Source organism: Dioscorea cayenensis, chromosome 8 (genome assembly GCF_009730915.1).
Source record: "Dioscorea cayenensis subsp. rotundata cultivar TDr96_F1 chromosome 8, TDr96_F1_v2_PseudoChromosome.rev07_lg8_w22 25.fasta, whole genome shotgun sequence".
Lineage (NCBI taxonomy): Eukaryota > Viridiplantae > Streptophyta > Magnoliopsida > Dioscoreales > Dioscoreaceae > Dioscorea > Dioscorea cayenensis.
Genome location: NC_052478.1, coordinates 20,931,120 through 20,943,241, shown reverse-complemented (window position 1 = coordinate 20,943,241; position 12,122 = coordinate 20,931,120). Strand labels below are relative to the sequence as shown.

At 39.3% G+C, this 12,122-nt stretch overlaps 1 protein-coding gene across 1 annotated transcript; it reads left to right on the top strand.

Annotated features, from left to right (window-relative positions):
• Positions 1-1,869: 1,869 nt before the first annotated feature.
• Positions 1,870-11,786, top strand: LOC120266490 (subtilisin-like protease SBT2.3). Its single transcript, XM_039274123.1, has 10 exons — positions 1,870-2,236; positions 3,186-3,339; positions 3,816-4,213; positions 4,323-4,418; positions 4,503-4,575; positions 4,683-4,965; positions 5,046-5,371; positions 5,491-5,761; positions 5,837-6,118; positions 11,216-11,786. Exons 1-10 carry the CDS (start codon positions 2,025-2,027, stop codon positions 11,617-11,619), a joined length of 2,499 nt encoding a protein of 832 aa, XP_039130057.1. The 5' UTR covers positions 1,870-2,024; the 3' UTR covers positions 11,620-11,786.
• Positions 11,787-12,122: the final 336 nt, after the last annotated feature.

Here is a 12,122-nt window from a genome sequence, read left to right as displayed (position 1 = left end):
GATTTTCAACTAACTTTAAAATAATTTTTATATATGTGTTAATTAATTAAAATTGACAAGTAAAAAGGATTAGAGGGTTATTAATTTTTAAATGCACCACTTAAAAAAGCATTAGAAATTATATAAAAAGATAAAAAAATTTGTGAAATATGTTAAAATAAATCTCACTCTCACTCGAAGAATTGAAACATTGTCAAAGCACAGCGGGTTTGGATGCTTAGTGGCATTAATCCTGGGATCTTTTGAGAGAAAGAAAAAGTTACGAGAGTTCAAATTTCACAAAAATTACACCAATAACCCATGGTGATGGTGTGTGATATATTAATTCCTCAAATGACACTTAACTAAACTAGAGATTTTTCCTCTTTGTAAAAAAAAAAAAAATTTAGACATTTCACAAATACTGTTTCCAACTTTATTTGCAAAATATGAAATCAAGTGTGAAAAAAATAAAAATCATTTAGCATATATTGATGTAAAAGTCCATCTCTCCTCCGGATCAGCATCAATCTTCATCAATTGGATGATTGGAGCGAACGATCACTGCAATTAGCTAAGTCCAACCCTTTAAGAGGATAATTTATTTTTTTAAATTGGCGGGTATTATTAACCTCAACTTGAGTATTTGGGGTTTTTTTTTTGTTGAAAAGGAGTATTTGGGTAACTAAAAGAATGATTTTTAAGTTCAAAAGTTTCAGGCATAACATCAACTTAAATTTAAAGGAAAAAATACATGTGAGGTTTGCATTTGTAATGAGAATTTTATTCTTTTACCTTTTTAATTACAAAATATATAATAATAATAGACAATCTATTGGCAAAGAAATGGATAGATGGTCTATTATTTATATTTTTGCAGAAAACCTCTTTGAATGTTGATACCATAAATTAATAGGGCCTTCAAGTTAATTTAAATTTCTACATAAAGGTAAAATTTGATATTTTATAATTGTTTTTCAAAAGACATCATTCTGATGGCTTGAGGTAAGGGTATATTTGCAAGAATTTGAACTTTTCCAATATCTACTGAAATAAAAATTGTTTGAGGACATAAATGATAATTTTAAATTACCATTTACCACCCCAATATTCAAATGGAGGTCATGTAACATACTAAAGGCATCATAATTTTTATTATTAATTATTAAATAATGTAGTTAATTGGAGACAAGGTATATATATATATGTGTGTGTGTCAAAAATTCAACATATTTGCAATTTCAGAGTCTCAAAAAATTTATTTCATGATAAACAAAGCCTTTATACAAGTAATTTAATATCAAGATTACTAATTGCCAGCTTATTAAATAATTATTTTTTTACTTTTAACACAAAGTATTTATTCATATACGATAAAACTATAGTTTTTGCTTTGGAGTAATTTTTATATTTATTTATTTATATGATATATATTGGACTAGTCACTAATCTTCACATTAAAAAAACTGTAATTCATTTTTTTTCTCAAATAGAAAATTACCAACCTTCCAATATGGTTGAGGGTTCTTTATTCACTTTTTTTTTAAAAAAAAATAAATTATATATTTATATATACAATCAATGTATATATTTAAAAAATTTTAAAATTTTTTATAAAAATTGTATGGTGATTTGTTTTCACTAGTTAAAAAAAAAAATGAACAGTAAAAAAGTAGCACATGAAAAATCACATAAACATTGTAAAAACAAGAATCTACAATCTATCTATAAACTACAAAGAAAGGCTGCACAAAAATACATATTTTTCACCATTCCCCAAACACTCTTTGTTTCTCTCGCCAACTTTTTTTTTGCTCTCATCTCATGTGCTCACCATTTGTCATTTCTTCCCTCATCCTGCAGCAACCAGATGTTTTACTCCAAAAATGTACAAAGACCTGCAACACTACAGGACCACTTCACACCCAAAATTAAAAAGAAAAAAAGAAAAAGAAAAAGCAAGCTTCTTCAACCTTGTTCTTGTTGGTGTTGGTAATGGTGGTGTTCACTTTCTCTTGGTCAAGTGTGAATGTTGAGTAGTGTAAATGGGTAGCATTAGTTATGTGGAGTTTGTGGTTTTTAGTGTATTGTGTAGCATTGCTTGGTTGGGGGTTCTTTGTCAGGAGAATGCAGCTGTTTACATGGTTACTTTGAAACAGGCACCTACTTCTCATTACCATGGTGATTTGCAGAGGATTTGGGGCAGTGACCTTGGTTATGAAGCATCTGGGACTTTCAAAGTCCTCAACAGACCAAGGTGCAGAGTTTTGTTCTTCTAATTTGCTCTTTATTGGAAAAAGTTTTTGCTTAGTTTATATGGTTTCTGATTTTATTCTTGTTCTTGCTGCTTGTTCTTTTTATTTGCCTAATTTGTGCATGTTCTTTTTTTGTTAGTATTGTGATTAGTATTAATGTTTGGGTGTGAAGAATCTATAATTGTCACGAGAAACAATTTCATCAAGATGATGATGCTGAGCATTTTTTTTTTCTTTAGTTTTTTTGTTAAATAACAGGCTATGCTTCATGTCATAAGATTTGAGTATGTTGTTCTTATAGTTTCTTATTGCATATCTAAAACTTTGGAGCACTTTAGATTTATTATTGTTTGTTTAGCATGATTGAATATCCTTGCAAGTGTGCTTGTCTTGGTTGATTTTGAAGAATTGCCTAGGAGGAAAGAACCATTATCAGTTTCCTTTGTTTTAAGGTTTATTGAATGAAATTTATGATAAAAAGGTCATTACTTTCCTCAAGGAGAATAGCAATCTACATATCTTAATGTGCCTATGATTTTTTTTTTTTTCAATGTAAATTTGCTCGAGTTCTTGATGATTGATTCCCTTTTGCCGCTTACCTTTTGTTGTACGGGGCATTCCAAACATCATCTTTTTAGAGGGATAACCATTAACTTGCCAACGGGCATATTTAAGATAATTTACTTACATCTATAGTTTTGAATGTCACAATACGGCGTAGAAATATCTTTATTTCTAATAGGCCACTAAAATACTCAGCAAACAATTCTATAGTTGGTACTAAAACTTGATTCAATATTTTTGAATCTTTTGTTTCTTGTATTTATTCTACATTCTACTATTCAGCAAGATCTCTGAACTGTGGATTTTACACTGAAGAACGGTTAAGTCTTGATTTGTGAATTGTTTCTGCATATAGGTGTGTAACCGTGTGTCGATAAATTAATGCAGGAATGCTTTGCAAGACAATGAAGGCTATAGTTCATATTTGATTCAGCTTCAAGATTCTCTACTGAAAAGAACATTGAAGGGGGAGAATTATCTTAAACTTTATAGTTACCACTACTTGATTAATGGCTTCGCCGTTCTTATCACCCCAACTCAGGTAAAAGATGATTTATTTCCCGAGGTTCTATTTATATCTCTTCTTGGTCAACTCTAATTAAACAAAATGAGTAATTAAATAGTTAATACAACAAAGGTGAATTAAACAACATTTAGAGCTTAAACACATGATATTGGTAGTAAATCTGTTTAGTTGTGATATTTTACCTGTTTGCTTTGATATTGAACTTGCTTTTTCTCAATAATTTTTCTTTATACATTCATTTTCCCCTGATGAATTGAATAATTTGATGCCTCCAGATCGGCTATTACTGGTTTGTTGTAATTAAGTTATTTCCTCAGCCTTAATTGAAAAAAATCTTCACTAGATATCTGATATTTTGTCCTTAACAAGTAAAAAAATTACATCTAAGAATCAAACAGTCAAATAAAAAAAATTGTTTGATATATATATATACATGAATATATCTGTTTTTTTCTCATTTTCTTATGTTCCATTCATCATTTATTTTGAAGGCCGATAAGCTAGCCAAGGCAGAAGAAGTGGCAAATGTCGTTTTGGATTTCTCTGTTAGGACAGCTACTACACATACTCCCGAATTCTTGGGTTTGCCGCATGGAGCATGGGCCAAAGAAGGGGGACCTGAGTTTGCTGGAGAGGGAGTTGTCATCGGATTTATCGACACAGGGATTGATCCAATGCATCCCAGCTTCTCTGATGATCTTTCTTTCAACATTTATCCAATTCCTGAGCATTATTCCGGTGCTTGTGAAGTTACCAAGGATTTTCCATCTGGGTCTTGTAACCGAAAACTTATTGGAGCACGACATTTTGCAGCTTCTGCCATAACCAGAGGGATTTTTAATGTCTCTCGAGATTATGCATCACCATTCGATGCTGATGGTCATGGAACGTGAGTGCCACTGCCTTGCTCTTGCAATCTTTCAGTACTCATATGAACTGTTATGCTAGAGATATGGACTTAATTCGGTCAAATTGAGATCATGTTTTTAAAATTACAGGCACACAGCATCAATTGCAGCTGGTAATCATGGAATTCCTGTCATTGTGTCAGGAAATCTCTTCGGAAATGCAAGTGGAATGGCACCTCATGCACAGTAACTCCTTTCATTGTCATAATACTTGTGAATATGATTCTTGTGACTTTGGTCTGATATAAATTCAGCATGGTTTTGTCTCAGTATTGCTGTTTACAAGGCTCTATACAAAGGCTTCGGAGGCTTTGCTGCTGATGTTGTCGCTGCAATTGACCAGGTAATGGAATTATATCTACGCCTCTGCTGCCTAATTATACAGTTTGTTGATATTGATGAACAAAGAAATATGAATGCTCTATCCGCTTTTAAGACAATAAACTGCAGGCTGCTCAAGATGGTGTTGATATATTAACTTTATCGCTCACGCCAAACAGAAGACCTTCTGGACTTGCAACATTTTTCAATCCTATGGACATGTCATTGCTTTCTGCTGTAAAAGCTGGAATATTTGTTGTCCAAGCAGCTGGGAACACCGGACCTTCGCCAAAGAGCATGGCTTCTTTCAGTCCATGGATTTTTACTGTTGGTGCCGCTTCTCATGATAGAGTATACAATAACTATCTTAAACTTGGCAACAATATCACTATTTCAGGTGTCGGACTTGCACGTAAGTAATTACATTTGCAAACACTAAATATCTACTCGATTTTCTGCAAATCAGAAGCTAATTAATAGTGTTTGAAACAGCCGGAACAAATGCCATACACACACTGGTTTCTGCGATTCATGCGTTGAAGAATGGTACAGTGGACACAAATGAAATGTATGTGGGAGAATGCCAAGATCCAAGCGTTCTCAATCAAGATTTAATCAAAGGAAATCTCCTTATTTGTAGCTACTCGATCCGATTTATTCTTGGCCTTTCCTCAATCAAGCAAGCTTCAGAAACAGCAAAGAGTGTCGGTGCAGCTGGCATTATCTTCTATATGGATCCTTTCTTCTCTGGCTTTCCACTTAATCCGACGCCCATGGATATGCCAGGCCTCATAATACCATCTCCCGACGAATGCAAGGTATGGGCAAATGTCTAGAGAATTCTATTGTACCAATTAGCTAACAAATTATTTTGTAAAAAAATCTATACTTTGTATTGTATTGATGATATCTGCTCTGCAAAAAAACCTTTTGTCAGACATTTCTTAGATACTACAATAGCAGCTTGGTGAGAGAAGAAGTTTCAAACTCAGTAATCAAGTTTATAGGTGTTGGTAAAATACTGGGAGGCCTGGAAGCTAACTTCAATAATTCAGCACCGAAAGTAATGTATTATTCAGCTCGAGGACCAGACCCACAGGATAGTTCACTAGCTAACGCTGATATAATGAAGCCTAACTTGATCGCCCCCGGACATCTCATATGGGGTGCTTGGAGTTCTGCAGCCGCAGATTCTTCTGAATTCAAAGGTACTGTTACTGTTTTACTCTTGTAAATTCCGTGCACAATGTAGTATTTTGCAATGATTTGATGATGCTTCACAGGTGAGAACTTTGCTATGATCTCCGGTACAAGCATGGCTGCTCCGCACATTGCTGGTCTTGCTGCACTTGTCAAACAAAAGTTTCCAAGTTTTAGTCCATCAGCCATCAGCTCTGCATTATCTACAACTGCTACTCTCTATGACAATAAAGGCGGTTCAATAATGGCACAGCGTGCTTATGGCAACTCTGATTCGACACAATCACCTGCGACACCATTTGATATGGGCAGCGGTTTTGTTAATGCAACTGCCGCATTGGACCCTGGGCTGATCTTTGATGCTAGTAAGTGTATATCTCCCTTCCCAATGCTTGATCGTGCTATTGTTATTTCAGACAATAAAATGGCCATTCTTATGGATTTTCTCTAAAATCAATCATATGATTAGAAAAATCTCATTTTCATACATTAGATTTACATTGATGCTAATAAGTGCATTGCTCCATTATAGAAGGTAAAAAACTTATTTATATCAACAACAACAATAACAAGTCGTTAGTCCCTAATGATTTTGGGTTGGTTACATGAATCTTTCCCTTCCATGTTATTTTATCAAGAACCAAAAATTAGATTAACCAAGATAAGAAATATCATTACCTAAAGCTGCACTTTTCAGGTCTACCTATACCTTTTCTATGACCCACCAACTGAAAAGCTTCCATCTTTTTTTAATAGGAGCATCCACTGGTCATTTTAGAACATGTCTATACCATCTTAATTGATTCTGTTTAACTCATTACTGATAGACGTTACTCCAAATTTATTTTGAATAAATTCATTTCTTAATCGATCCTTCCTAGTAATGTCTGACATACATCTCATCATTCTCATCTTGGTCACACTCATCCGTTGATTATATTGTTTTTTAACTACTCAACTATCTCATATGTGCATCATAGTCGGCCTAATAACCCTTCTATAAAACTTTTCCGTCGGAACTAAAAAATTATAGTCCTACATCGGTTGATGTGAGGAAATGAAATGGGTTTATATATAGGTATAGGGGTTGAGCCTTTTTGGTGTAAGACCCCTAAGTTTATGTAACATCCCAAAATAGGGTCCATTAATGCACTTATTAAAAATTTAACATGATATCAAAGATACTGCGGTTCCGGTGAAAAAAGAACACAAGTCAGTTATATAGGACCTCTGAGACACAGAATGGTGTATAAGTCCCGGTAAAAATAGACCATTGAGACACAAGTATAAGGTACTTGGTGTACAAGTCTAAGCAAATTCATCTGACGAAAAAAAAAAAATCAGTTGATGTGAGGAAATGAAATGGGTTTATATATAGGTATAGGAGTTAAGTGTTACTGTCTTCCCGATCGCACCAACGATCACCGTGCGGCGCTCGTCACACCACCAAGGCGCCGAGCCAGCCTCCAAGAACCTGGAACCAAAACAACCCAAGAAAACTAGCAAGCAACGATGCCTATCAAGTAAACAAGGCAAGTAAGCATGCAAGCATCATCAAAGACATCATGATCAGGGTTCAAGAAGATCCAACCGTCCACCACACCAAGGTATCCGAAGAAACCAACTCAAGACAAGAAACTAAAGAGAAAAGATAAACTCTCAATTGTAAAGGGGTCCAAGATACACCATGAGCCAACTGACACAGCCAAGACCTTCACTCCCCCAAGGAATGAAGGTGAACAAAGCCCAAAGAGCTAGCTTTACTCCTAAGTGAAGCCAAACTCTAACCAGGTCTCTAGTTGCCATTACAAGAGGAAGGGGAGGGGTATTTATAACCAAATCCTCTCAAAGGATAAGGGAACCGACCCTTGATCCAACGGCCATGATAGGCTTAGTTGTCCCATCACAACAAGCACAGTGCTACAGTGCAGAAAACACACTGCTACAGTGCCTCAGACTCAGCCGGTCACCATCAGGATCGTGCTACAGTGCCGCCCCACAGTACTATTCACCTGATCGGCAATGGCCTCGGTATTACCCTGCCGACGCGCCCCATTCTACCGGTAGCGCCCACCTATCAGCCCAAGGGTGCCGATGCCCATCGGTAGTCAGTTTGGCACTCGCCCGTTCCTCTCGGTAAAGACACTCGATAGTGCTCACGGGCCTCGCGTCATGCTGGCCCACGGCTGGCTAAGAGCTCCCGTTCCGCCCGCCCAATCCGCTGACCGACCGTACAAATCCATATCGACCTTACCGCCGATACTAACGCCGATCTGGCTCATTTGACCCATATTTAGCCAAATATCATTGATCATCCCGGTCCCTTGATCACGATCCCATTACCACGCGCGTCACGCCCTGCGCGCTGCCTAGCGAGCTCTCTGTAATGTGCGGCACCATGCCCGCACGCCCCTCGCTCGGCACCCCCGGCAGGGATTCTTGATCATATGCGGCCGCTATCCGCCTATAGGCCACCGGACGCCTTGTTTGGACTTGGATTTTGACCTATCTTGGCTTCATCGGTCATCCTCCCTCGGCATGGAACTGTCCTCCGCCGAGCGCATAAGGTAAAACCCTTACAAACCACCCCACTAGAGAAAGTTTGACGCCCTCGTCGAACGGGGCTAAGGGTTTACACTAACCTTATACGGCCAAACTAGTGTCATTAGTCGGTTTTCCACACGGAAATTCCAAAGAACGTCTTCTTTGGCCCACACCGTTTTACACTTCCAACTTCAGTTTCATCTTTAAAACCAAAGTGGAATATTGAGGTTTATCGTCGAACTTCAATGTCATCGGCCCGCCGACGACGTCTTGACACCATGACATGAGGAATCCGTTCTCCATGTCAATTACCATCACAGTCCGCTTGCACCCACGCTTCTTTCGTCGCCATCTCAGGATTAGTAGGGTCACAAAACTTGCTCTCGGCCAAGCAACCCGCGCTCGTTCCCGCCCAATCTCAGGCAAGCACAACGCCTTTGCCTCTGCCCCTTCTCCGGCCAGACAAGCTACCCATGCTTCTGCTTTTCCTGCGGGCTAGCGATCACTTGCTCCTGCCAACCAAGCTCCCCTACTCCCATACATTTGCTCCAGCAAAGGGACTAAACAACCCAAGTTGCCATAAAGAGCAATTACATATGACAATGAAGAGGGACTGCCCTCATGGTTACATAAAAAGAGGCGTCAAAACATACAACATTCAAAAGAGCATAAATACACACATGACCCTTTTGACATATAAACATCTTGATGCCCTCACTTAGCATCAGGATACCGGGGCTTTGTTCTCTGTCCCGCAGTTCCCATCACATCGAACCTAAGCGGACAGTGGATTCCTTGGAGGATGGCTCGCTCTCGTTGCCGTCACTACGAACCGGTACGATCGCCATCTTCCCTTTTGCATCCAATGGAGCATGGCTAGGACCATCATCAGCACGGCGGCCCGGTGAAGGAAATCTCACTGCAAGAGGATGAGGGCCCTCTTGAGTCTCCTCCATACCACGAGCTCTCTCGCGGTTCCACCGTTGTGTCCTGACTCGCCATATATTGGCTCTCATAACCCTTTTTCTTTGCCTCGTCACTTCTTCTTGGACTCTAGACGACCTCAAGGACGGGGTCGTCCCTACCTCGGCCCTAAGAGCCTAGACCTCTGCAGCCAAAGTATGCATGGATTGCTCCATCATGGACCCATGAAGGTCTAGGTCCATCAACCTAGTACACACGGATCAGATGGGTGCCTTGTCGTCACCGTCACCGAAGCAACCTAGCATCTCCTCGAACCGCACCAACATTTGTTTGATGAGCTCCACGTGGGCTTCCAACAGGGCCAGCCTCTCCGCTATTGTTCTAGCCATCAGAACAATAGTCCTGTCTTGTTTCTTCGCCTAGCAGCAACCTGTCACCACTAGCACCGATTTTCTTTGGTGGGGGAACACAAAGGCTCTGATACCAACTGTCACGGTCCTCCCGATCGCACCAACGATCATCGTGCGGCACTCGTCACACCACCAAGGCGCCGAGCCAGCCTCCAAGAACCTGGAACCAAAGCAGCCCAAGAAAACTAGCAAGCAACGATGCTTATCAAGTAAACAAGGCAAGTAAGCATGCAAGCATCATTAAAGACATCATGATCAGGGTTCAAGAAGATCCAACCGCCCACCACACCAAGGTATCCAAAGAAACCAACTCAAAGACAAGAAACTAGAGAGAAAAGATAAACTCTCAATTGTAAAAGGGTCCAAGATACACCATGAGCCAACTGACAAAGCCAAGACCTTCACTCCCCCCAAGGAATGAAGGTGAACAAAGCCCAAAGAGCTAGCTTTACTCCTAAGTGAAGCCAAACTCTAACCAGGTCTCTAGTTGCCATTACAAGAGGAAGGAGAGGGGTATTTATAACCAAATCCTCTCAAAGGATAAGGGAACCAACCCTTGATCCAACGGCCATGATAGGCTTAGTTATCCCATCACAACAAGCACAGTGCTACAGTGCAAGAAACCACACTGCTACAGTGCCTCAGACTCAGCCGGCCACCATCAGGATCGTGCTACAATGCCGCCCCACAGTACTGTTCACCTGATCGGCAATGGCCTCGGTATTACCCTGCCGACGCACCCTATTCTACCGGTAGCGCCCACCTATCAGCCCAAGGGCGCCGATGCCCATCGGTAGTCAGTCTGGCACTCGGCCGTTCCTCTCGGTAAAGACACTCGATAGCGCCCACGAGCCTCGCGTCATGCTGGCCCACGGCTGGCTAAGAGCTCCTGCTCCACCCGCCCAATCCGCTGACCGACCGTACAAGTCCATATCGACCGTACCGCCGATACTAACGCCGATCTGGCTCATTTGGCCCATACTTAGCCAAATATCATTGATCATCCCGGTCCCTTGATCACGATCCCATTACCATGCGCATCACGCCCTGCGCGCTGCCTAGCGAGCTCTCGGTAATGTGCGGCACCATGCCCGCACGCCCCTCGCCCGGCACCCCCGGCAGGGATTTTTGATCATATGCGGCCGCTATCCGCCTATAGGCCACCGGACGACTAGTGCCTTGTTTGGACTTGGGTTTTGACCTATCTTGGTTTCATCGGTCATCCTCCGTCGGCATGGAACCGTCCTCCGCCGAGCGCATAAGGTAAAACCCTTACATTAAGCCACTAAGGTTTAAGGCTCTTTGGTGTAAGATCCCTAAACTTATGTAACAATCCAAAATAGGGTCCATTAATGCAACTATTAAAATTCAACATTTTCAATTAAGAGGTATTATATAATCCTAATCCTAGATTAAAAAAAGGGGTGTTTTTGTGCTAGGCAATTGACAACCAACAGATAAATTTTTGTCAAAACTCAAAGTTTGTATCAACATGAATCTAAGTTTCACTCATTAGATTTTCCTTGCTACCAATGTGTTATTTATGCTTCTCTAACTTGCATTTTCATGTGCATTGTTTCATAGGTTACAATGATTATATTTCCTTCCTTTGCGGCATCAATGGTTCTAGTGCTATCCTCAAGAATTACACCGGCAATCACTGTGACAACATCGCCATGAATGGCGCAGACCTCAACTTACCTTCAATTACAATAGCATTACTCAATCATTCGCGAACAATTACTCGAACTGTCACCAACATTGCTTACAATGAAACATACATTGTAACTTGGAGTTCTCCATTCGGAGTTTCTCTTTCGGTAACACCCACTAGATTTTCCGTCATGGCCGGGCAGAAACAGAATTTGATGTTCACTCTAAGTGCAATGATGAACAGCTCTTCTGCCAGTTTCGGAAGAATTGGTCTCTATGGAAGCAAAGGACATGTTTCTATGATTCTGTTATCGGTCATTTCGAAAATTACTTAACAATATCATAAGTTAACAGGAAAAAAGTTTGGTTTGTTCTTGTGCTTGTGTGGTTGTTTTGAGCTGATTCTTTTTATTCATTTATGTAAATTTTTGAAGAATAATTTTGAACTGAGTGATCTGTAAAATTTTGAGGATTGAACTTGCTTTTGCAGAATGTTCAGTGTCTGTGGAGTAAATTTTGGATTTTTTTTTTATTTAAAAATCTCATAATTGCATTTATACCCCTATCAAACTGATGTTTTTGAACTCAGTACATAGAAAGCGTATTTTGCATATATGTCTTTGCAAGTTATCATAATTACATGATGTGGACATTAGGGTGAAATTTTTATAGTATAATTTTCTAAACAATTTTTCTATTTTGCTAAACCTATTTTTTTAAGGCCCTTCAACTTAAAATTATAATATTTTAGTTCATTTACTATTTTAATATAATCATGTTAGTCTTTTAAACTATAAAACTTAAATTCTAAACTCTCGATAAGAGAGATTAACATGGT